General features: G+C 41.3%; 5 protein-coding genes across 7 annotated transcripts in view; all 5 read left to right on the top strand.

The window, feature by feature from the left end:
- The first annotated feature begins 251 nt into the window (after positions 1–251).
- On the top strand, positions 252–6,912 carry fam50a (family with sequence similarity 50 member A). Its single transcript, XM_089011116.1, has 13 exons — positions 252–523; positions 638–722; positions 872–971; positions 1,066–1,214; positions 1,415–1,491; positions 1,770–1,836; positions 2,416–2,477; positions 2,561–2,637; positions 4,243–4,297; positions 4,895–4,943; positions 5,322–5,392; positions 5,620–5,730; positions 6,723–6,912. Exons 1-13 carry the CDS (start codon positions 413–415, stop codon positions 6,729–6,731), a joined length of 1,023 nt encoding a protein of 340 aa, XP_088867242.1. The 5' UTR covers positions 252–412; the 3' UTR covers positions 6,732–6,912.
- A 149-nt stretch (positions 6,913–7,061) lies between these two features.
- LOC148903918 (interleukin-17 receptor D) lies at positions 7,062–9,528 on the top strand. Its single transcript, XM_089011161.1, has 2 exons — positions 7,062–7,236; positions 7,442–9,528. The coding sequence occupies exons 1-2, from the start codon at positions 7,117–7,119 to the stop codon at positions 7,934–7,936; spliced, it is 615 nt and encodes a 204-aa protein (XP_088867287.1). The 5' UTR covers positions 7,062–7,116; the 3' UTR covers positions 7,937–9,528.
- Positions 9,529–9,672: 144 nt separating this feature from the next.
- Positions 9,673–16,081, top strand: sars1 (seryl-tRNA synthetase 1). The gene is made up of 11 exons (XM_089011046.1): positions 9,673–9,851; positions 10,695–10,765; positions 10,841–10,921; positions 11,311–11,469; positions 11,814–11,957; positions 12,024–12,179; positions 12,990–13,211; positions 13,292–13,421; positions 13,716–13,873; positions 14,719–14,848; positions 15,361–16,081. Exons 1-11 carry the CDS (start codon positions 9,716–9,718, stop codon positions 15,501–15,503), a joined length of 1,530 nt encoding a protein of 509 aa, XP_088867172.1. The 5' UTR covers positions 9,673–9,715; the 3' UTR covers positions 15,504–16,081.
- Positions 16,082–16,211: 130 nt separating this feature from the next.
- Positions 16,212–21,028, top strand: LOC148903916 (PTB domain-containing engulfment adapter protein 1). 3 transcript variants are annotated; one of them, XM_089011190.1, is made up of 7 exons: positions 16,212–16,410; positions 16,551–16,622; positions 17,553–17,651; positions 17,720–17,857; positions 17,933–18,037; positions 18,115–18,192; positions 20,906–21,028. In XM_089011190.1, the coding sequence occupies exons 1-6, from the start codon at positions 16,366–16,368 to the stop codon at positions 18,181–18,183; spliced, it is 528 nt and encodes a 175-aa protein (XP_088867316.1). In that variant the 5' UTR covers positions 16,212–16,365; the 3' UTR covers positions 18,184–18,192; positions 20,906–21,028. The 3 variants fall into 3 exon arrangements, with proteins under 3 accessions (XP_088867316.1, XP_088867308.1, XP_088867299.1); XM_089011182.1 differs by lacking the exon at positions 20,906–21,028 and adding an exon at positions 19,985–20,213 and having other exon boundaries at positions 16,213–16,410; XM_089011173.1 differs by lacking the exon at positions 20,906–21,028 and adding an exon at positions 19,167–20,213 and having other exon boundaries at positions 16,213–16,410.
- A 143-nt stretch (positions 21,029–21,171) lies between these two features.
- The window catches only part of tns2a (tensin 2a), a 47,257-nt gene continuing 42,742 nt past the window's right edge, over positions 21,172–25,686 (top strand). Inside the window, 1 exon segment of the mRNA XM_089010962.1 lies at positions 21,172–21,621. Coding sequence (XP_088867088.1) covers positions 21,493–21,621 — 129 coding nt within the window. The 5' untranslated portion in view covers positions 21,172–21,492.

Raw genomic sequence — 25,686 nt, 5'->3', positions numbered from 1 at the left:
GGACATTGATGACCTGGATTAAAAATCAGCAGGACGGAGAGAGAGAGAGAGAGGGGGGGGAGATCCTGTGGGACTTCCAGATACACACTGACAAGACGTTAATGGCGACCCAACCATATATCGTGGTCATTGATAATGGGCAGAGAAACATTGTACAGTATTTTAGTTCGGTGGCCTGGATATTATTTATTACGAGCTTTGATCAGTCCGCGAAGGCATCATCTTTCGTACCCAGCATGCATCTCGACGTCGCCATTTTTATTGTTGTGTTTCGCAAACAAGACGACTTTACGATTGAGGAGAGGGATCGTTATTGTTGTTGTTGTTCTTACACATTCGTGTATATATCATTTTGTGACATTTGCATTCTGTACTTTGTTTTGGAGTAATATTTTAAAAAGAAGAAATCAACATGGCTCAATACAAAGGAGCCGCCAGCGAGGCTGGGAGAGCGATGCAGCTGATGAAAAAACGAGAAAAGGAGAGGGAACAACTTGAACAACTTAAACAGAGGATTGCAGAGGTTTGTGTCTCAAATGTTTCTCTTTACTGTATATGGGCGTTTTAACTTTATAGATACCAATCCACAGCCTTCTGTCACTGTTTTACTTGCCACTGTCTTACTTGCTTCTCGCAGGACAATATGGTCAAATCCAACATTGACAAGAAGTTTTCAGCTCACTATGATGCCGTGGAAGCAGAGTTGAAGTCCAGTACAGTTGGTATGTTTATCAGTTTTCACCCAACAAGTAAAGACATTATTCCACACATGCCTTCGTCTAAAAATGTAGTAGCGGATTAAGTCTTTAAGCAATGTACTGTTAAAGACTAAAACGGACCTGTTTTGTATTATGTGTAATATTTTCAATAGGTCTGGTGACATTGAATGATATGAAAGCCAAGCAGGAGGCTCTTGTGAAGGAGCGCGAGAAGCAGTTGGCAAAGAAGGAGCAATCCAAAGAACTCCAACTGTGAGTTACAAATATTGTGCATTCATGATGCAGAAATACTCCCCCATTCATTTGTTCTTTGCCTGGAGTTAATTGTGTTCTTCTCACTTTGCAGCAAACTTGAGAAGCAGAAAGAAAAAAAAAGGAAAGAAGAACAGAAAAGGAAAATTGCCAGTTTATCCTTTAATCCTGAAGATGATGGTGACGACGATGAAGAAGAGGAGGATGAAGAGGAAGAAGAAGATGAAGAAGAAGAGCAGGAATGTGAGTTCTCATCTCACAATTGTTATAGTGTTTTGGATCAAGTCCTCGACCTCTCTGCCAATGTCTGTATATGTTTCATTCAAATCATTGGCTAGAATTCCATGAATTTGATCCTGGATCTTGGCAGTCATGAGGCAGGTCATTAGCTACACCACCGTTTGAACGTTTGTATCTAAAGACAGACGTGTCTTTTCTTCTAGATGTCCCCGTGAAGAAGAAGAAGCTTGGGAAAAATCCTGATGTGGACACAAGTTTCCTTCCTGATCGCGACCGAGAGGTATGCTTCAGTTATTCCACATTCATTGGTGCTGCAGGTCCCCTGGAAAGATGCTCTCGTTTGTTTTTCCTCTGTTTTGAAAGAAAAGATATCCGCAAAAAAAAAAACAGCCACCTCACCAGAGATCATTCCCATTTTCCTGAGAAACAATCACTGTGTTCTCACCACTCTGTTTAAATAATATTATTTTTATTCATAATTCAGTGTTGTGCAAATAAAGATCTTGAACCCCACACATTTCTCTTTCAATGAATTTGGATTCATATTTTGGTATTCAGGAGGAAGAGAATCGACTCAGAGAAGAGCTCAGACAGGAGTGGGAGCTCAAGCAAGAGAAGATCAAGAGTATGTTTTCAAAATGCACAAAGCGCTCTCAGAGACCTTTATTACTCATTCACTGCCATTCACAAATATATTTGGGTATTGAAAAGCATGACGTGGAGTGCCATTCCCAAATTTTTTCCGGTTTTGATTTTTCTTGCGGGGGTAACAATCAAGCGCTGGTCAGGCCTCTGACAATGTTTTTTCTCTTCGACGAGGGGGCAGCATTTGCCATTTATCCATGTTAGTGCTTTGTTGCAGCTTCGGCTGTTGTTAAAGCGCTATATAAATCACTATGTATATATTGTATTTTGTACAGCTGCCCCCATTTCAAGCTCAGATAACTCCAGAACCATATAACTTCAGAATTAAATCAGTTTTTCTGATGAAAGAAGAAAGTCTAAAGTTTTTTTTACGCTGAGTTAAATGTTTATGTAGTCCTAAAACTCAATATTCTGTCTGTCCTGCAATTTGAGTGAAAATGACAAAAACTGGAGTGGACACATTTTTGCACATTGTCTGGCAGTGAATGAGTTAATGGTAATTTATGGTCAGATTTATCCCAAGAAAGCATTTGCACATATTCTTGTTTTTACCGCTCAGGCGAGGAGATCGAGATTACCTTCAGTTACTGGGATGGATCTGGCCATCGCAAAACTGTCAAGGTGGTACACTGGCCGCGCCGAAAAGTTCTGCCAAAGCTTTCCTCTATTCTGTGCTCTCATGCTCTTGTCTTGTTTTATTTCAGATGAAGAAGGGAAACACAATGCAGAACTTTCTCCAAAGGGCCCTGGAAGTCCTAAGGAAGGACTTCAGTGAGCTCAGGTCAGAGGAGGAGATGAGCCATTTTGGTTTGTAGTGGTTCACGTAAGGGGTGATGATTTGCTTTTTGACAATGGAACCGAATTTGTCAAATACGGTTGAATGTATCTCCCGTCCCGCTTACATTTTCACCGACTCATTTTAAAGTCATTATAGTGTAGGTTGTGATGATGAGTTGATGAAAGAATGCTGCGTGATTATGATTAGCTTGAGAAAATCCGAAACATGAGTCACTCTCAGTATCCAGTCGGGCTGAACAATGAATCATTGCAGTGGAATAGAATTTAATTTTCAAAGCGCAAAGGCTGAAATTGCATTTTGGTCAGTCAGAATCCTGAAACATCTAGGTGTTGTATTTATTTAAAGGACAACCGACGTCTCCGGACAAGTTGTGCCCATAATTTGTAAAATGGCTTTAAATGACTTCTACTGGGCGTATTTTAATCAGATTCCACCGCATATAGCTATATTTTACGTTTTAAGACTCGCTCTGAATATTCAGGAAGTCTTGTTTTTGAGTTGGTGACAAGTCCGTATGTGACGTCACGAAAGGACCGCCCCCTGACCAAAAAAAGACACATTGTAGCAGTCCTTCCATCACGTCAATGGATTTTGCTGTGCATATTTGGTCTGAGAACCGTGTTGCACCCAAAAGCCGCTAGAAGAGGGCATCCAAGCTCCATATAAGGAATGTATCAGCCTGTGGAAACGGAGGTGGCCACTGGAGGTCGCCATTTTGTGCCTCTTTTTTTTTGGATGAGAGATTTTCCCCCAATGTTGCCTCAAAATGGTACATATAATTCTTTAATCGATTGCAAACATGTATGCTTTCCTCTTCAGAACTATTTGACTCATATTCATAACTGGATGTGTAACAAGAAAGCATACTCTCCGAATCTGAAGCCATTGTTTTGATTCACAAGCAATGCAAGACGTTTTGGCGTGACATCACGAACTGGGGGCGGGACTTTCTGAAAATGCCCAATTCGAAGCTCATTTTTTGGCAGATTTTGGACACTTTTTTTTTTTTTTTTTTTTAGATGCTATAAAACGTTTTTCTGGTGTCAGTTAAAAAAACAAGTGACGTCGGTTATCCTTTAATGTTGAGGTAAAGTTAAGCTTTCAAAAGTGCAGTACGCGCAAACATTTTCCCGTGAAACATTAAAAGCTGAAATAATAAAGTCACAGATTTGTTTTACATTGTTGTTTTAATCTGATTTATAATTTCTCAGATCCAGTTAGAAACGCGGCACACTTATTTAGTAGAATGTTATGAAGTTGTGGTCGTGAACACCCCAAAGATTGCTAGCTAACATGCTTGGCAAGTTAGCAAAAGTAGCTTAGTCCTTCATCTCCCTTTGCTTGAAGGTAAGAATAACCCGTAAAACCAAAATATTTATCAATAACAAATCTGACCGTACTTATTATAACACAGCTTCAGTATTTCAAAAATACACAAGAACAAAATAATCATTAAATCGTAACGGCAATATCAAATATGGAGGGTGGGGGCAAATGAAATTATTGTCGCAAAATGTTTGAGATGACGGGTGATTCCCGTGCAATTGGACATTTGCTAAATAGAAGGAGTCCTTGTACTATGTGCAGGTCTGCCGGAGTTGAGCAGCTGATGTATATTAAAGAAGATTTGATCATCCCGCATGTAAGTGGCCTTAATTGTTCCCTCATGAGTTTATTACACATGAAATGCCTTCATTAACTCATTCACTGCCAGACATGCAAAAATGCGTCCACTCCAGTGCCAGGGTTTTTGTCATAGTCACTTGAATTCTATGACCCACAGAATATTGAGTTTTAGGGCTACAGAAACATTCAATGCAGCGTAAGAAACCATAGACTCTCTCCTTTCATCAGAAAAAAAGGTTAATTCCTCAAAAATATGGGTCTGGAGTTATATGAGCTTGAATTGAGGGCAGCCGTCCAAAAAACAATGCAATACATACATATTGGTTTATATCGCGCTTTAACAACAGCTGAAGCTGGAACAAAGCGCTAACATGGAAAAAAGGAAAATGCTGCCCCCTTGTGAAAAGCAAAAAACATTGCCAGAGGCCATATCCAGCGCTTTATCGGCACCCAAACAAGAAAAAACCAAACCCAGAACAAATTTGGTAATGGCACTCTACGTCACATTTTCAATTCCTGATTAAATTTGTGAATGGCAGTGAATGAGTTAAAAAAAAATCACATTTAATCCTTAGGAATTTTAACGCCCCCATCCCTTTTCTCTCACATTTAGCATCACAGCTTTTATGATTTCATTGTGACCAAAGCCAGGGGCAAGTCAGGTAAGTTCTCAATTGAATTTAGGTTGGCTTCAGTAACATGGGGGGTGGAGGTGAATGTATGTTTTCACATCGACAAGATGATCATATGTCCACACATCCCTTTTTTCGTACTATCTTGCAAAGAATTCTTCATATTCTTTAACACCCACCCAAAAAAATACCGACATCTGCCTTGCAGCTTAGTGGTGCTGATATTATTACTCCTGCCGTGTTGTTTTTGATAGGCTACTTTGGCATACTGATAAAACTTGCATGCGGCGAAAAGGCACATGAATTTATGGGTTAAAATTATTATTTAAAAGGATCTATTTGCAGTTTTTACAAATCAATATCAGGCTTGAGGGGGGCGAGTCGATTCATTTACTCCACCCCCAACAGGTCCTCTCTTCAGCTTTGACGTCCATGATGACATCCGCCTGGTCAATGATGCCACTGTCGAGAAAGATGAGGTAAAGACAATCGTTCACACTTTGTAATGTTACTGGAATTTGTTTCCATTTGAGCTCGGTGCACAAAACGGGTCATTCATTCCGTAAAATTCTTCCCAGTAAAATATCTTTTGGGTGGCTAAAAGCATTTTTTTGCCTATGACTCCATTTAAATTGAACCTCAGAACATCACAATCGGGAAAAAAAAAGAGTTCCAAATCAATCTCTGTGCTATTGTGCTCTCTAAGTCTCACGCAGGTAAAGTCGTGCTGAGGAGCTGGTACGAAAAGAATAAACACATCTTCCCCGCCAGCCGTTGGGAGCCGTACGACCCCGAGAAGAAATGGGACAAGTACACGGTGAGCTTTGTTTTTTTTTTTTTTTTTTACTTTTTCTTCCGCAGGTTTTTGAGCCTCGTTTCAAATTTGCAGCTGTAACTTTCATCCCAGTGAGAAAAAAAATCCCATGTATGATATCATTCAAAATAATTGCAGGGTGATAGACACAACACACCTACCTTGATTGTCAACAAATTGAATTGTCACAAGTGCGAAAAGGAATGATTACATCATAAGTTCTCACTCCGACTTAGTGAAATTTAGCTTTGGAGTGACATTTCAAGAGGAACCTAAAATAGGCTAAAACATTTGCAGTTCGGGTTTACACTGCGGGCATATTCAACATATCAGCTTTTTTTTTTACCATATGCCTTCCTGATCTGTTTTTTTTTTAATTTATGAATAATATTATTGTGATGTGTTGTTTCATGATTGGGTCAATTCAGATTTTGTTTTTTCAAATCCGCCCTTGGGTGACTTTTATTGATGGTCCTATAATCGGATGTGTCTTGGATATTTTTGCAACACGACCGCGGTCAAAAGGAGCCTTGTCTCATATCTGACGCATACATCAGATGAGCTCCGAACAGGCCGGTGAAAGAGGAAATGGGACTTTTTAATTGTCCATAAATCTGCAAAGTGGAACAGAATTGATTTGGTATTTGGGGTTGATGGATTCCCCACTTGAAAAGTCAATTATAAAAGTGGATACGTTTCGTTTATATCTCAATTTTGGTCTGGCTTGGAACGAATTAGGGCTTTTACATGGAAAACGTGTCTCTACTTAGAAAATGTCCTTGATCAGACTTTTTTTTCTATAACCAATTAACTCATTCACTGCCATTCCCGAATTTATTCACATTTTTTCACATCATCTGTCAGTGAATAAGTTCATTTTCTAAGTAGAGGTACCACAGTACAATTCTGACTGCTTTAAATTCACACTTTGGTTGGCCTTCCAACATAAACACATTTTCCCTCTGTTGTGTGTGTTTTTTTTTTTTTTTTTACAGATCCGGTGAAGCTCGGTCAACTTTTCCTGTCTTCTATCTTAGCTACGCTGCAACCCTTGTACAATTAGACTCCCTCACTGTGATGGTTATTCCCCATCCAGCCAGCACCTCACAAACATTCATTATCTCCCATGTAAACCAGCTTTTCTAAGTGTAAATATTGGTGATTAAATCATACCTATCATGACGCTCCAATGTAATTGTTTCTTATTGGTTGTATTGCTGTTTGACAATTCATAATGCGCCTTGAACTGTTTTTTACTTCCTGGATCGCTTCTCATTCACAATCCTTAGAGGATATCGGAGCACACTTCTCTTCACACTCTCACCTCCTCTCAGTGCTTCTTCTGAGTCGTACGTGACGGGTAGAAGTTTGTATGTTGGTGACTTCAGCATGTGGAGGGCAGCGGTGCTTTTCTCCCAACTCTTCATACCCGGTCAACTTGTCAAGTTTCCTGTTAATTCGACAGGGACCATCACTCCCCAAGACTGCACCATTGACTGTATCCGCCAGGTGAGATATGAGACATCCCGTGTGCTTCACGTCTTGTGAACAGACGCTGCCGGGTTGGTTGGAGACATGCTTTGGGTTTTATTTTTGTACACCAAAAATAAAACCAACCACCAAAAATTAGAATGGTGGGAATTCTGATGTGTTCAATGAGGAAGAAATACTCAGTGTGATTTTATTTGTCATCGGCCGCCCCTCCCCCATCAAGGTGTGTCTGGACCTGTGGGATTCTCTGAGGATGGCCGAGGAGGGATGCCTGGAGTGGTTCTGCCGTCGGATGCAGGAGAGTGACTTTGTCTTGGTTATTTGCTCCAAGGGTCTGTGTCGCAAAGGTGGGTCTTCAGAGCAAGACCTCTTAGGTTCTGAGTTGATGGTCAGCGTCATCGGAGCGGAAGTGGGCCGAGCTATAGCTGACGGGAGGGACATCTCCAAGTACATGGCAGCGATATTTAATTATTCAGAGGAGGCAGATACCCCCACCGAACTGGGGCTGATGTTCCGCTATAGGCTAACCGCTGACTTGATGCTGCTTTTTTCACAACTCCACCAAGTGCGCCTTCAAACGCCAGGCCGCTCTGTAAAGATCAACAATATCTCAGAGCAAGATTTGATAATGTCACCTGCTCGACAGGCTTTGCAACAGGCGATCGGTGACTCAGAGAAGGCGATGAAGGAAAATAGTTTGCAGGAAGGCAGAAAATGAAATGCAAAGGAGAAATAAATAAAAAATATTTTTCAACTTCTTGCTTATATTTTACAGGGTACTGTATATTGGCTTTACTGGTAGCCTATTTAGGAAAAAAGGCAACCTCCCAATTAACATCTTCTCCGTTCCATACAAGCCAAAGTTAACCTGTAGTGAAATTTCTGAAGTTAATGACAGCCGCAAACTTCTCCTAAGTGACCTGAGATGAAGATGTAGGAAGCACCGTGAGCAGTACAGTATACTACTACCTCAGCAATGCACTTTGACTAAGGAAATAAATTGTAGTTATTTGCAACACAGGATGTGTGTGAGAATGAAATGAACTTAGTCCAAAACAAGTGTTATAAAGTTTAATTTAAAGTATATTTAAAGAAATATTTAGAGGAAAATGTCCCAATGCTGCAATTACTGAGTCTATGAATAAGCTATTAGTGGAGTACTTTGATGGATATTTATTACAGTACATCAATGTAGGGTTTTTTTTTTTCACATTTATGTAGTTGTATAATACACTAATTCATAAATGCTGTGCCAGAACAATATTCAAATGAGAATGTGTGAATTGTGTTTTTCTGAATTGATAGTACAAGTCATGTTTGTTTTCAATGGACAATGAGTACTCAAATTGACTTTGACTTGTTGGATTGTAATCTCTGTACAGTATTTCAACAAACAATTGTCATAGTAGTCAGATCTTTTAAACACAGTTTACAATGATTCGTTTTTTCAATGTATGACAGTCCTAGGACAGGACATAACCCCATTTAAATTGGTTCCCCTTCTCGTTGCACTGGTTGTCCACTCTGCATTTTGTGATGTATATGATATGATGTATAGTTGATAATGCAATTTAATATACAAGCTCTTTTGTGAAACACATGCACAAGACATATGTGTAGAGGAGACAATCTTTGTAATGTATGTATAAAGGATTTATTTTATATTGTATTTTATTTATTGCTTTTCTATGCCAAATAAAATAAGTACCCTTGGGTGTTTTCAATGTGCCGTGTGACTATCACTGTGGAATATATGATCATCTCGAGTTGTCAAGCAATGACAGGAAATTGCTTTAAAAATGTATATGCCAAAAAGAAATGGATGCCAAGATCAAGATGGCAATGTCGAGCAACTCCGCCCTCTATTGATTGTAAACGGTATGGGTCACGACAAAATGTTCTTCCAGTAATAGATAAAGTATTTAATCCCCCAAATGCAAAACATGTTTTATTAATGTGTCAAGACTATAAAAACACATTGCTGTATTGCTAAATAATAATTCTTGTTACATTGCATCTGAAATTTGCTCAGATACCTCGGTGTTTTCTCAGTCAGCTTTGTTATGATGTATGACTGGGAATGACTTTCATTTAACAACTGTGCATAATCAAAGGTTAATCGCTTTAATTTATTGAAATGTTTTGGGAGTATTTGAATTTGAAGGTTTGTCAAAACTTTTGACTGGTAATGAAATCGTCGTGGGTTTCGGCTACGTGTATTTCATGCGATGTTGTGGGTTGCCAGAAGTGTGTTAGTTTTACCGTAGGTTGATGCAATATCTTTATCTAAATCATTTTCCATCTTTTATTTTCTTTCATCATTTACCTTTACTTTTTACAGGGAACGTGCTGAAAATCGAAGCAAATACAGCGCACTTGGGGTTGAAATTGTGCATTTTCGTCGCTGAGTGGAAGAATCTGGCAACACGGTAGTTGTAGTGCAACACACGCTGGAGCTCAATTCCGGCTTTTGCTGAGCGTTGGACAGCGTGGAGACATGGTACTCGACTTGGACCTCTTTCGAAAAGACAAAGGCGGTGATCCTGAAATTATCCGCGAGGTTCAAAGGAAACGCTTTAAGGATGTTGCGCTCGTCGACAAGCTGGTCGCCGCGGATACAGAATGGAGAAAGTGTAAGATGCTCCATTCTTTTTCAGTCGCTGGAGAGAATGCTAACAGCTAAGCCATCGATGCTAACGTCAATGTAACGCCGCTCAAGTGAAACGAACCGATAATTTGACGGCATTGCCACTATTCGGCATTAAAATGCACACAGAAAAAGTAGTGTTTAATCCATATGTAATTTTATTCCACCACACCAACGCCGCAGTGGTTTCGCCTTACACCGTGGTGCAGATGGCAGTAAATTCAACCTTGTTTTTTTCAATTAAATATTTTAGAATGGGGATGGTTAACTTTCCTCGAATTTACCGCGTTGTTCTCATTTCAAGCCTCAAACGATTCTCTTTAATTTAGTCGCGACAGTGAGCGTTTTTCACTCGGGTTTGATGGGATGTGTCAAACCTACGTATGCTACCTCGCTGTGGTGCTAATGTTAACATCACACAGCCAGGAAAGTATGTCAAAAACGGTAATCATTTTCTGTTTACTTTTCTGGATATCAAAAATGGGCACACATACCCCTCCCCCCACACACACAAACATTACTGTAGTTTTTTTAATTGAAGACCTATCCATGTGGGCTACATACCGTTGAGTTGGTTTAGCTTGGTGGAACGTGCAATCTGACGCAATACCGTCTATGGATTTGACAACCTCGCCCAGCAGGCTGACTCCACCACGCGTGTCATCGTGACCCACTCTGCAGATGCAGAACAGTGTTGTTTGTTGCTTTGATGATCTTGTGCACACTCCACCATATTGTAATTGTGCGAGACCACCTGCAAACAACTTTCATGAGTGCTGTGAATGAGAAACACTTTCCCATGATGCATCTCTCACTGTCACTCACACAGGCCGCTTCACTGCAGACAACCTCAACAAAGCAAAAAACCTTTGCAGCAAGTGTATTGGGGAGAAAATGAAGGTATTGTGTTGACATTTTTTAAAAAAAGAGTGTAGTTGTGTTGATTCTAACCTTTCACCCATCATGTAATTAAAGAGGAAAGAACCTGTTGGAGAGGATGAGTCAATCCCAGAAGCGGCACAGAATCTGGAGGCGCTCACGCCAGATATACTCTCGGTATGTGGTGCTTCCTTTTTGAGTGTGTGTACATGCACAAAATAGAGAAATGAAATGCATTGTTATTATAAATGGCTTTTGTCTGACCGAAGTTGGAACGGTGATTTTAGGGGGCTAGTGGTCATGTAGTGTTTCAATAACAAGGTACAAATGATGTTGCTGTGTGTTGTGGATGCATGCATGTGGTGCATGAAGCTGACATAAAGTTATGCTCATCTGTACAATGCAGATGGGTTTACTTTTTGGCATTGGCATCATAATCCAGAGAGCCAACAAGTTGCATACGAGCCTTATAAAAACAAGTTTACATAACTTGTCACCTTTAAGAGTTTTTATGAGTAATTATTACATTTTAGTCGTGGCTTCCTTCCTTCCTTTTATTTTATTAGGCCCTAACAGTGACCCAAATCAAGAAGGTGCGTGTGCTGGTGGATGAGGCCATGTTAAAAACTGATAGTGAACGGTTGAAGCTGGAGGGGGAACGCTTCTCCTACCTGAGGGAGATTGGAAATCTCCTGCACCCATCTGTGCCCATCAGCAACGACGAGGTGGGTGTCTGAATTCAAGAATCCCTCCCCCCTGGAAGTTAGAGTACCCGTGTTTTGTCAAACACACATGCATCAGATTTGTACAGTGGATTCTTGTTACAACATACCTGGAAGGGCATCATGAATGTGTACATTAAAACGCCAGTTCATTGTTAACATTTGCAATAAAAGATGCACACTACGATGTCTGACATTTGTGTGATTTAGTCTTGAAATCTGACCAGCTCATTGGGTGAATTCAACTGCACTTTTAGTGCCCATTTTTTACAAATCTGTTATGCGGAAATACACACGCAAATGTTCGTTAGTAAGCACATGTTGATGTCTGTCGCTATTTTTTGCAGGATGCAGACAACAAAGTGGAGCGTACATGGGGCGACTGCAGTGTCCAGAAGAAGTACTCGCATGTTGACCTGGTGGTCATGATTGACGGCTTCGAAGGGGAGAAGGGAGCCGTGGTGGCTGGGAGTCGAGGTTACTTCCTGAAGGTGAACTTGTGGAGCATGTTCATAAACGCTTACCCGTTCTTACTCTTTCACTCTCTTTTTGTTCAGGGCCCGCTGGTCTTCCTTGAACAGGCTCTAATCAACTACGCCATGAGGATTCTGCACAACAAGAACTACACCATGCTTTACACGCCCTTCTTTATGAGGAAAGAAGTCATGCAGGAAGTGGCCCAGCTCAGCCAATTTGATGACGAGCTTTACAAGGTAAATCATCCCCCAAAAAAAAAAGGTGTTCCTGAAAAATATTAACCGAGACACATTTATCCATTTTGGCCTTTTCAGAAAGCTAAATAACTCAACTTATAAATAGACCCAATATGAATGTCTGAAATAGTAACTTTTTGTAAGGTTATCGCTGAAGGGCAATTTTTCAGTTTTGTTTTTGATTGGAACTAATTAGGTAGACCACAACATCATTACCCTTTAGCAAGGGTGTCAAACTCATTTTTTGCCGCGGGCCACACTGTAGTTACGGTTTCCTCTCGGGGGCCATTATGAATTTGGATAAGTCATAAGAATGTTGAATCCCCTCCCCATATTACTTATAGAGCGCACAACAAATTAACGAATAAGTAGTTTTCAAATTTGAAGTTGAAAACAATGACTGTTTTTGGTGGTTTATATCGGACAGTAACGGACTTTAGCAAGCATCATGGAATTTCACGTTTGATTTTCTTCTGCGGGCCGAATAAAATGATGGTGGGCCCGATTTGGCCCGCAGGCCTTGATTTTGTCACCTGTGCCCGAGAGAGATAAATACAGGGTGTGGCTCTCCTTTTTTGAAAATAACACAATAAAGACAACTGTTTTGGCGTTTCCACAAGAGTATTATTGCTTATTTTCAAGTATTTATTTTCTTTTTTTTTAACATATAGCTGCAATGAATAAGGGAAGTTAGCATTTTGTTACCAATCAATTCTGACTGTAATTTTGTTTCTGCATTCTTAACGCTCGCCCGCAGCAATTTTTGTCCAGTTTGAGTCGTTTTTTTCCCCTCTATGTATTTCTGTGTAGGTCATCGGCAAAGGCAGCGAGCGAGCAGACGACAACTCCATCGACGAGAAGTACCTCATCGCCACTTCTGAGCAACCTATCGCGGCATTCTTGAGGGAAGAGTGGCTCAAGCCCGAAGACTTGCCCATACGCTACGGCGGCTTCTCCACCTGCTTCAGACAGGAAGTGGGCTCTCACGGCCGCGACACTCGTGGCATCTTTAGGGTGCATCAGTTTGAGAAGGTTAGCCATGGTAGACTAAGATTGTTCTGATCCGTTTAAAGTGACATTGAAATCTCTTCTCCCCCTCCACGCCTGCTTAGATTGAACAATTTGTCTACGCGTCACCGCACGACGGCAAATCGTGGGAGATGTTTGATGAAATGATCGGGACCGCAGAGGAATTTTACCAGTCCCTCGGGATTCCTTATCGCATCGTCAACATCGTCTCCGGTATGACTGAACTCCTACAAACCACATCTGTTGCCATTTCAAAACAGGCAATATGTTGTTTTTTCCCCCCACAGGCTTGGAACACAAATTTTGTGTAAAGATATAGGCATGACCTTTTTTTCAGATGAAATAGCAATTTTCCATCGACCAATCGGTGAACATGAAAACCAACAGAACAAGGCCAATTTTTGGGGAGAATATATGGCAATGCAGACAACTCTCAAGCGCTCGTTTATTTTTAACAGAGAAACTGAAATCTGAATTCAAGTTAACTCCCATCTCATTCATCCTCAGGTTCACTCAATCACGCCGCCAGTAAAAAGTTGGATCTGGAGGCCTGGTTCCCCGGATCCGGGGCTTTCCGAGAGCTTGTCTCATGCTCCAATTGCACCGACTACCAGGCCAGACGCTTGCGTATCCGCTACGGACAGACCAAAAAGATGATGGACAAGGTGGGGAGTGCAACAACGCAGGCTGTGACTTCATTGATAAGTTTTGGTCATTGTAAGCGTTGTAATGTGTGCGAGTTTCAGTGAAGTCACGATGAAGCAAGTGAGACATTGTGCGTTTCAGGATTTAACAGCACCCATCTGAGGGTCCAATTTCACGCCTCACCTTGTTTATGTGACCCATTTTGTCAATCACATTTTTTAAATTCTGTATTTCACAAACAAGTAATTCCTTTGTTACAATTGACCGACATATTTGTAGGAGTCTAAATTTACAACAACAATTATCAAACAATATATAAGACCTCCTATCCCCCAATGCAACATTTAACTCATTCACTGCCAAACAATATGCAAAATTGTATCCACTCCAGTGCCAGGGTTTTTGTCATTTCACTCAAATTGCAAGACTATTGTGTTTTAGGACTACTTAAACATTCAATGCAGCGTAACAAACCTTAGACTCTCTTCTTTCATCATAAAGAAAGTTAATTCCTAAATTATATGGGTCTGGAGTTATCTGAGCTTGAAATGGGGGAGGCTGTACACAATATAATACAATACAATACATACATGGATTTATATAGCGCTTCAACAAGAGCTGAAGCTGTAACAAAGCGCTAACATGACCAACAGGCAAATGATGGCCCCCTGTGGAAGGTCAAAACATTGCCAGTGGTCTGACCAGCGCTTTATCTCCACCCCCCGCAAGAAAAACGAAACCCGAACAAATTCGGGAATGGGAGCGAATGAGTTAATTTTTCACTGCAGGTTTGATTACCGCTATTTTTGGAAACGCCCTCATCCATGTCTGTGCTCTCAAGACTTCCTGTTTTTCCTGTTTCCAGGCAGAGTTTGTTCACATGCTTAACGCCACCATGTGCGCCACCACGCGCGTCATGTGCGCCATCCTGGAGAATTACCAGACAGAAGAGGGCATCGTTGTTCCTGAGAAGCTTAGGGAATTCATGCCACCGGGTAATTCGAGTGACCATGCTCTAATTGGTTAAGATCAGGAACCCTATCATGAAATTATTTTGAGCCCCTGACCAAGTCAATTGTATTGTTTATTTTTTTTTGTAAGGCTGGGAACCTGGTTAAATGTTTTACAGTCTCGACCTGAGTTTGATCATTCTGTAAAAAATTAAATGACAAAATTGCACCAATGTATTTTTCACATGACAATGATGACTTGTCAAACCTGCGATTTTCCGGGTACAAAAAAACACACATTTCATGGTTGGGGCTCACCACCAGTATGCATTGATGCCAAGTGACACCCCATGGGGCAAGTATCTTGGAGGAAATGCCAATGGTGATTCCATTTGGATTGAAAATTGTAAAAAGAGACGGATCCATGCGAGGTGATCCTGACTCTTCACTGCTTTGGTATTGGCATTTGTGATTTTGTACCCATTTTTTTTGGGGTAGCAGTTCTTGTTCTTGCTTGTAATCCCAAATTTGGCCTCTTGTCTCTGCTGTTTCTCAAGGTATGACCGAAATCATCAAGTTTGTCAAACCTGCGCCCATCGACCAGGAGATGTCCAAAAAGGCAAAGAAACAGAAGAACAAGCAGGCAGGAGATCAGAGCCTCCCTGACGCCATGGAGCAGATGTCGGTTAACAACTCCTAAATGCGCAAAGGATAAATACGATAAAAAAGGAACATTGGATTATTTTGGAGACGGGAAAAAAAACAAATGTAGTTGGCACTTTTAAATGATTAATGTTGGGTCTCCACAATGCTTTTGTAGAGTCCATCCGAACAGTCTGTCCCATAATTGACACAGGGAGACTTTCTGTGCAATTTTTGGCTGTCATGGACTCATCTCATGAACAGCTCACTCACGATCCGAACCAAATACAAATGAGATTGCTGTCATTTCTGTCTTTTTTTTCCTTTTATTCTTATGCTTTGCAATGCGTCGGGCCACTGTAGTGTATACAACTACTGTAAATCTGTCCTCAAAAGTTCAGTTAAGGCCAAACACAATTTGGGAAAAATGGTGCGTGTTCTGAAGCTGTCACAACCATCTGTGGTGAATTTGCCTCTTGAGAATTTCTGATGTGTCCATTTCATACTCTGAATTCCCCTCATGTTGCCTTCTGCCTCTCGTCTTTCATCATGTCACTGTTGGAACATATACAGCCTGTATCAACAGAATCACTGAATGGCTCTTACTGTAAGCATATTAAATCCAGGTCATATGGATTTTTTTTGTCTGTCCTAAAATGCCTTTCCAGTTTAAAATATTGCACAGTTTTTATTTGCAACTGGTCTCCAAGGATATCTCAAAACAGATACTGTAATAAGGAAGCCGCAAGTTATTCATTAACGCCAGCAGACTTTAGTCCCATCCACCATAGGAAGTCCTTTGTCTCTTGCCAAAACGGAAAACTCCAAGTTACATTTCTATTTCCATTCCTTATATTTACGTTGTATGTGTATATAAATAAGAGCTGTTGCCCACTTGGCTGAATCTTCTCGCGGGAAGGATGAGTGACACCGAGGATGACAATGAGATCTCTTTTACAGTGAAGGTAATTATTCTCGACCGATTCTTGAGCGTGACAATTCAGCAAATTGGAGAATAATGTACAGTACAATCTCAAAAGACCTCAGTGCGATGACATTTCGAGATAGAACAGGCCTGGTTAACCTATGTGGTTGTGTCCACTAGTTTCTCGGCCGACTGGAGGTGGTTCGCCATAACGGACTAAATATCCTGGAGGACGCTGCTCAGAGTCTCAAGGTAACAAAAGATAGCTGCACCCTTTCTATGGTGTCTCACAAAGTACAGCTGGACAAGAACATGAGATTCAATATTGGAGTCGAAACAAACTATTCTGAGATCATTTTGATTGATGCTGTCAAATGAGCTTGCGGATAGGGACTGAGACTTGGCTTTGTCAACAGTTCCATTGTACCAATTATTTTTTTCTGAATCAGTTTACCAATTAAGGAGATTTTAAAGGCCCTTTGGGGAAGTGAGTTGTTGTAATTTGAAAAATACGTGTCAACCTCGAGGCTTGTAGAATGGATTGAAAATTATTTGAACGCATTTTTTTCGCTTCTGATTTAAAATTAGTCTTCCAATTTGTTTCATAGGACCATATGTGATGTTAGGAAGCAAAACCATACATTAATTACGGTCCACAGCCATTGGGGGAAACCATAGCTACCATGTGGTTGCCACGAAAATGTATGTTCACAGCTGCTTTGATTGATGAGAAGGTTTCTTCAGCCGCCATCTGTCCAAAGATGACGGCTGAAGAAACCTTCTCTTCGATGGACCACTCCTGTACGACTGAGAGCTTACACAGACGAGCTGCTTTGATTGTTTCTGTCGTCAGATTAAAGAAAAACCTACTACTGTATGTGATAAGAGGCAAAGTAATATTTATTAGGGTTCACAGTCATTACCCCTCGAGGGAAACCGTAACTATACGATGTGGTTGTGACAAAAAATTGTTTCACACAGTTGCTTTAATTAAATAAGTGTTCGTGTCGTCTAATGAACCAATGCATGCGGTTGTACTCTATACCCCCCTGGGCCATACTTTAATTCCCCAAAGTAGAAAGGCGACATTTTATAAACATGTTTCTTACATTGGATCTCATCTGAAAGTAGACATAAAGTTGTGATGAACGGCTATTAAAGCTATTGCCTGTCATCCACAAGACACCCGACCCATACTCTTCAGAAAAGGCTGCAAAGAAGAGCAAAGTCCATCTCTTTGTGTCTCTAAGTGGTATTGACATATTGGAAAACAAAACCAAGGTGAGCAACACCCCCACATCAAGACCTTCAAAAATCCTCGCCTGACATTGACTTTGTTTTCCCGTCAGTTTCTTCTGTACACCTGCCCCCTCCCCACAATTTCCTTCTGCGCTGTCTTGCCCTCGTCGCCCAAAGTTTTTGGTTTCGTGGCTAAGCACCCGGCGGTAGACATGTACCACTGCTACTTATTCAAGAGCGACACTTTGGTAAGCATTGCGCACATCCAACACGACTATACGTCGGCCTATCGATGGACCTCAATTTCCAAAATTTGTTCTCAGTCATACGTGTTGGTCTCGGCCATCGGTGACGTTTTCCGAGCAGCGAAAAAAGAAGAGAGTGTTAGAGGCAGCCGCGACCTGATTGTGGAAGCACTCCGACACAAGGTCTGCAGCCGTGTGGCTATTATGATGACACAATATACCAAAAGCCCAAAACATGATCCGCCTTTTGTCACTTTCAGAACAAAATGCTACAAAAGGAGAATTCCGAGCTCAAGAGGAGGCTTGCGGACCAGAACAACCAACAATAAGAAGAACCTGTATGTAACTAACTACAGTATTCTAGCTTACCAACAAAACAAACCATCCCCCTTGTTGATTTGCAAAGTTAACAATGTCAAGTCCTTGATAATGAACCAATATATCAAGAACATGGTCAGCCTGCCGTCAGAATGATATTGTTATCACAGTTGAATCCACATGCAAACTCGGTGTTGCTTGGGCAGTTAAAAAGCATCAGAGTCAAACATACATAAATAGCTTGGAGACATGGGAAAGCAATATCGCTGACACTCTAGTCCACGCCTGTCTGCTTAAATATTTTAATATTAAAGTCTGAGCTCTACCAATCTGGTAGACTTGCTAGCTTTTGTTAGTTGTTATTAACATTCACTGCCAGACGATGTGTCCTCTTCAGTGCCAGGGTTTTTGTCATTTTTGCCCATTTTGCAGCACCAACAGAATCTAGAGTTTTTGGACTAGATAAACATTAAATGTGGCGTAAGAAACCTTGGACTGTCGTCTTTCATCAGACGTTTTAGTTTTTTTTTTTGTTCTTTTGACTTCAAGATGGCGCCCCGAGAGTGGCTGCCTTTCCAGCAGCTCATGTATTTTGTTTTTCTACTTTCATTCCTTTCATCACTTTGCTGCTGTGAAATGTAAATTTCTCCACTGTGAGACTAATAAAGGCAAATCCAATCCAATCCAATCCAAAATAGTTAATTACCAAGTTATATGGGTCTGGAGTTATCTGAGCTGGAAATAGGGGGGACTGTAGAAAAGGCAAACACTTCCCTCTCGTGTGAGGAAAGAACATTGCCAGACGTCTGACCAGCACTTTATCGGCACCAACCCACAAGAAAAACCAATACTCAAACAAATGGCCATGGCGCTCCACATCATGCTTTTCAATTCCCAGATAAATTTGGGAATGGCAGTGAATGAGTTAAAATTTTGGCAGTCTGATTTATGCTGCACAGAGAGTTTCAAAGTGGGGGATTCCCTCTTTCTGCAGCAACATCACATCATTGTGGACTGGATGAGTCTTGACCTGACTTTTAAGATCCACTTCCTCCCGTCCTTTCCATGATGACTGAGCAGACTGACCTAGTCACTCGCTTTCCGTCTTTTGTACTCACCATATTTCTTTTGCCATAGGACAAACATTTAAAGTTTTTGAAGTTTGATAACTGATTATCAATTCTGGCTTTCTTTGTGGAGTTTACATGTTCTCATCAATGCCTGTGTGGGGTTTTTCCTGGTACTACGGTTTCCTCCCACTTTCCACTAAAAACGTGTAGTAGGCTGATTGAACACTCAAAATTGTCCCCAAGTGAGTGTGAGCGCGGATGGCTGTTGCCCTCTGTGTGCCCTGCTATTGGCCGGCAACCGGTTCAAAACTGACAGATGGATGGATGAATAAACCCCATAGCATCTATGTAATAAAATGTGAAGAAAATAAAACTATCAAATACATACAGTACTCCCAAAAAACCAACGAATGACGGTACAATGTGAGAAATGAACAGACAACCTCTTTTTGTGCCCATATACAGTCTGTCCGTGAACGCTAAGGTAATGAAAATTGTTCCACGCTAGCGGAAAGCTGATAAATTGCACTTTTGTGAACTTTATGACTAAAAATTCAATGGGAAAAACTTCCTCTAAATTTAGGTTTCCAATTTGTAATATTCCCATTGGAAGTAAGTCATTCCCATTGGAAGTATTGTATGTCTGAAATTTGTGCGAAACTATACATGAAAACATACTACATTTCAAACATTTATTTCTATGACTGCATAGAGTAAAAATACTGTTTTGTTGTGTTTTCAGCCCAACAAATGCTTAACCAACCAAAATACATTTGCAGCTGTGGCAGTGAAATTTCTCTCATTGGGTGAATAAAATTGGATTTGTTTCTGTTTACCATGCACTCCCCCTTTCACACTCTATTTCCATATTTGGATTTATCCCCTCTGACCTATTCCTCACTCTGTTGTTGCACCTTTTCCTCATTTCGCCATCTTCCAGAAATAAGCCATTAAATCTTTTTTCACCCAGACGCCGTACTGAGTGTGAACCATTCCTGCCAAGTTTGTACTGTAGAAACCACTACCCCCCCCACACACAAACACGACAGATCTTATAGGTGGAAAATCGCAGGGTAGAATCTCAACAGTTGATTAGAAGGAGTTAATTTCACAGTGTGTAAAATCAGGAGTGAGGTGGGGAAGGGCTGGAGTTGTAAACACTGAATTCTGAGGTCACCTCTGCGAGCAGAACTTTTGGGAAAAAAATGAGGAGCTTGTAAAATACGATGCTTTTGGGGGTCTACTAGTCTCACGGGGATGGATTCGCTATCGGGGAAGGTCTCCTGGAAGGCTCTCTTGAGACGAAAGGCCTGTAATAACAAAGATGTGGAGTGTAGGGAGGGGGATTCGTGGAGGTGCTCGGAGAATTTGCCTTTTAAGGGGGTCCGTTCTCCCTTGTTTGGGCCTTGGGAGCTCATGCACAGCCATCACAACACAGACCAGATTCGTTTCAAAATAAACAAGAAACACGCACGGCATTTTCAGCGCTCTGTGCTGTACTCGCCAGGGTCCTTTTTTTAGGTCGTCTTGGCTGAACGGATCACGTGTTGTTGACATACTTGAGCGCAGAGAGTCTGAAGTTGAGTCTGAGGTTGAGTCAGAGGCGTGACGAGCATCCTATCAGCCGCCGTCACCGCTGCGTTTTTTCTCCCTTGTTTTCCAGACAATACCAACAATGTGCGTTGGGAACGAGTTGACCGAGGGGAGGCCGCCTGCATCTTGGGGCAGGAAGCCCAAAGGAGATGAGATGAGGGCGACGGACGGGAGGGGGAGGGTAAGAACAGAGAGGTAATTGTGTGCGCGTATATAAGAGTGAGGTAAGCTAGCTCAACGGCAGAGGCAAGGCAGGGAGAGGGAAAGAGAGGTGTGTTCCCGGGATGGAAAGGGTGGGAAAGAGTGACGAAAGTCTCGATGGATTTTAGAGAGTTGAAGGAATAAGGCAAGTAGGAATGCGTGCGTGGGAAAAGGCGAATAATGGGACCCCACGTGCCAGCATGGAGTTGAGTAAGAGTTGTTTTTAAAAGTGTACTTTGAAAGGAAGGGGGAAGGGCGAGGGAGGTGAGTATATCCTCTCCTCTGTCCCTTGGAGCAAGTTGAGCCAGGCTGTACCAGAATCAGGAAAAGGGGAAGGGCCTCCATCTCCTCTTTTTCTGGCTGACAAAAACAGCTGAGCAGGAAGGAGTTCGATCTCGAGAATTTGCGGTGGATAGCAGGTGGAGAGATCCCCGACGTCTGGATCCATCCAACCACATGGGTTGCGTCCTGAGCTCGGACTGGTGCGGGGGGGACGTGGTGCAAGCGGTGCCGGTGGTCAGGAGCCCGTCTGTGAGGAGTCGCAGCCTGGAGAGGAGCGACAGTGGCACGATGAGACCGATGAAGGTCAGTGTGGGAATGCCGGCGCATCACACGCGACACACGGCGGGGATGATGGGCCTTATGATATAATAAAAACTGTTGTGAAATTGAAAACTAAATTATTATTGACAAAAACAAAAACAATGATGTTGATGATTGTCTTTAACGTTTACTCCATGATGATATGAGCACGTGGGGCCTATGTGATGAAGTTGAAAGACTAAATTATTTTCATTGTTTGCCAAATATTAGAGATTGATAGTTATTGCTAGTAAATTTTATTCAAGGTTTAAAGGACAAGTTGTGTCCATAATTTGTAAAATGGCTTCAAATGTCTTCTACTGAGCGTATTTTACAAAGATTCCACTGCATATAGATATATTTTACATTTTAAGACTCGCGCTGAATATTCAGGAATTCTTGTTTTTGCGTTGGTGACGAGTCCGTACGTGACGTCACTAAAGGACCGCCCTTTACCGTAAAAAAGACGCATTATAGCGGTCCTTCCATCACGTCAATGTATTTTGCTGTACTTGTTTGGTCTGGGGACCTCGTGTTGCACCCAAAAGACGCCAGAAGAGGGCGTCCAAGTGCCATATAAGGAATTTATTAGCCTGTGTAAACAGAGGTGGCCACAGGATGTCTCCATTTTGTGCCTCTTTTTTGGGTGAGAGATTTTCCGCCAATGTTGCCTCAAAATGGCACAAATAAATTCTTTAATTGATTGCAAACATGTATGCTTTCCTCTTCAGAACTATTTGAATCATATTCATAACTGGATGTGTAACAAGAAAGCATATTCTCCGAATCTGAAGCCATTGTTTTGATTCACTAGCAATGCAAGACGTCTTGGCGTGACGTCACGTACTGGGGGCGGGACTTTCTGAAAATGCCCAATTCGCAGCTCAATTTTTTGCAGATTTTGGATACTTTAAGTCATTTTTATTGGTGTTTTGCATTTGAATAAAAATATCATTTTGGGTATTTTAGGTGCTATAAAACCTTTTTTCTGGTGTCAGTTAAAAAAACAAAAAAGTGACGTCGGTTGTCCTTTAAATATATATTTTTAACTTATTCACTGCCAGATGATGTGCAAAAATGTGTCCACTCCAGTGCCAGGGGTGTTGTCTTTTGTACTCAAATTCCAGGACCCACACAATATTGAGTTTTACGACTACATCAACATTCAATGCAGCGTAAGAAACGTTAGACTCTTCTTTCATCATAAAAAAAAGAGTTAAAAAAAAGTTATATGGGCCTGGAGTTATGTGAGCTTGAAATCGGGCAGCTGTATAAAAGGCAAATGCTGCCCCCTTGTCGGAGGGAAAAACAAAAAACATTGCTAGAGGTCTGACCGAAGCTTGAAATGCAACCCCCCCCCCCCAAGAAAAAACAAAAAATGAAAAAATTCGGGAATGGCGCTCCATGTCATATTTTCAATTTCCGAATAAATTTGGGAATGGCAGTGAATGAGTTCATGGAATTTACATTTCATTTTTGAGTTAACCGAAAAATGTGCATATTCTAATCATAGAAGCCCAAATGGCATGTGACAAATTTATCTTTGACAAAACTGTAGTGTAATTGGATTGGATTTGGATTATATTTACTTTTATTAGTCTCACAGTGGAAAAATTTACATTTCACAGCAGCAAAGTTAAGGAGGATGAAAGGAAATCATGCAATTGAAGCCTATGTTTACTTTTTACAACAACAGCAGAAAAACAACCAACTTGTTCCACGCCACAGTTGTCAAAGTCAAGGCTCGAGGGCCAAATCAGGCTCGCCACATCATTTTGTTTGGCCCGCGAAAGCAAATCAAACTTGTGAAATTCCATGATGCTTGCTAAAGTCTGAACCAAAATTTCAATTTGTCCCATGTCAACCACAAAGACAGTCATTTATTACTTTGAAAACTAGTTATTCATTAATTTGTTGCACGCCCTATATGTAATATATGGTCGGGATTAAACTTTCAAATTGTTTTCCGAATTCATAACGGCCCCCAAGAGGAAAGCATAACTACAATGTGGCCCCTGGCAAAAAATGAGTTTGATACGCTTGTTCTAATCCGTCAACCGTGTTTACAAAACCATGTGATGGAATGATTGAAAAAAAAAAACACTTCACTGCTCTTCATTGTATTTTAAATCACAACCACCTGTGATGGCATTGAACCAAAATATGTTTTTAGCCTCGCCAACTTTCAGACAGAGTGCTTCAAAAGATCAGATTTTACAACCTATTATAACAAATGTGCACTGGAATGACGACATCGCCATTCCAGTGTGCATTTGTGGCGACACTTAAAGCAGCCTTGCGGGGCGTGATACCGTCAGCACTGTAATTCAATGGCACCCCGTTATAATGCACAATGAGGGAGGGAGGGAGTCTGGCCGGCAGATGGAGAATGTCAAGTCGGTGCTTACTAGTTTCGGTGGCAAAGTAGGAAAATAGCATTTAAAACAGTTTGTGATGTATATATGTACCTGTTTTCTGTTACATTTAAAGGACAACCGACACCATTTTTTTGTTTCCTAACTGGCATCAGAAAAACGTTTTATAGCATCTAAAATACCCAAAACACGCAGGCTGATCCTTTTAGTCAAATGCAAAACACCAATAAAAATGACTTAAAGTGTTCAAAATCTGCCACAAATAAGCTTGAAACTGGGGATTTTCAGAAAGTCCCGCCCCCATTTCGTGACATCTCGCCAAGTCGTCCTGCCTTGCTCAAGAAACAAAACAATGGGCTCACGGAGTTCAGATTCGGAGAAGATGCTTTCTTGTTACTCATCCAGTTATTAATATGATTCAAATAGTTCTGAAGAGGGAAGCATAAATGTTTGCAATCGATTAAAGGAGTCCTCCCATATCAATTAGAGGCGTCAATGACAGCAATGTAGCGTCCCAAAAAATGCACAAAATGGCGCCCAAGCTCCGTTGAAAATGGGCTGATTTGTCTTCTGGGAATTTGTGTCAGCGAATGTCAAATAGTAGTCTTGGTGCAACACACAACGATTCACCATCGCGTTATTTATGTGTTTTCCTTCTAATTTCGCCATCAACACGAAGTTTTCAGGCCAAACAAAGTACTGCAAAATGCATGGTGTGTCACTTTCTCGGTCCGGGGCGTTCCAAATGTGCCGTCACGTAGGGGATCGTCATCAACTCGAAACCAAGACTTCCTGAATATTCAGCGCGAGTCTTAAAACGTAAAATATAGCTATGTGCCGTGGAATCTTTGTAAATTACGCTCGGTAGAAGTCATTTGAAGTGATTTTACAAATTATGGACACAACTTGTCCGGAGGCGTCGGTGGTCCTTTAAGACAGTCAGTATTGTTTTTGCGGCCATCTTTGTCCCCTCTGTGCGTTTTCCTTTTTTTTTGCCATCTGTGCTCCATATTTGAATACACATGCTTGGTTGCACCGCATGCCCCCGTGGGGCCAAAATCACATGGTGAGCTCTGTGGGAACGCGGCGCCCTCTGGACCGCGTCAACTGGCGGCGAATGACCCCTGCTAGAGTCAATGTCTGTGGGAAACAACTCGATCACACTAAGAGATGATGTTTCTTCTGCTTATGGAGTTTTTTTAATGCTCTTGTTTGTCTCAATTTTTTTTATTATAGTGTGTGAACAGCAGCTCACATACCCCGGCTTGTTCCTAGAAATATTTGGTCAAGACGTTGAGGTGTAGTATCCACAAATCAGATACTTTTGGATGGATTTCTCATGTTTACCAATCGTATTTTCTTGTTAAGACCAAAAACGTGGCTTTAATATTTTCTGCATTTTTTGAAGTCATGTATGATCTGTAGGGTTTCAGAACCACCCCGCCAATTTACACGCATGTAGATCCTGCAATTTGAAGGAAAATGACAACAACCCTGCCACTGGAGTGGACACATTTTTTCATATCGTCCGGGAGCGAATGAGTTAATAAAAGCACATATACTCGTCACCGAGGAGCAGAATCAAAGTAGAAATGCCATGAACAGTGAGCCTCAGGATGTAATTGCTTCTTGTTTGAATCCATATGATTCTGTTTAACACCGAGAGTTCCACTAAATGATACAAACCTTGTGG

This window comes from Hippocampus bargibanti, linkage group LG01 (genome assembly GCF_051943395.1).
Source record: "Hippocampus bargibanti isolate YZ-2025 linkage group LG01, ASM5194339v1, whole genome shotgun sequence".
Lineage (NCBI taxonomy): Eukaryota > Metazoa > Chordata > Actinopteri > Syngnathiformes > Syngnathidae > Hippocampus > Hippocampus bargibanti.
Note: the sequence above shows the minus strand (reverse complement) of the source record. Positions and strands in the feature narration are given on the sequence as shown.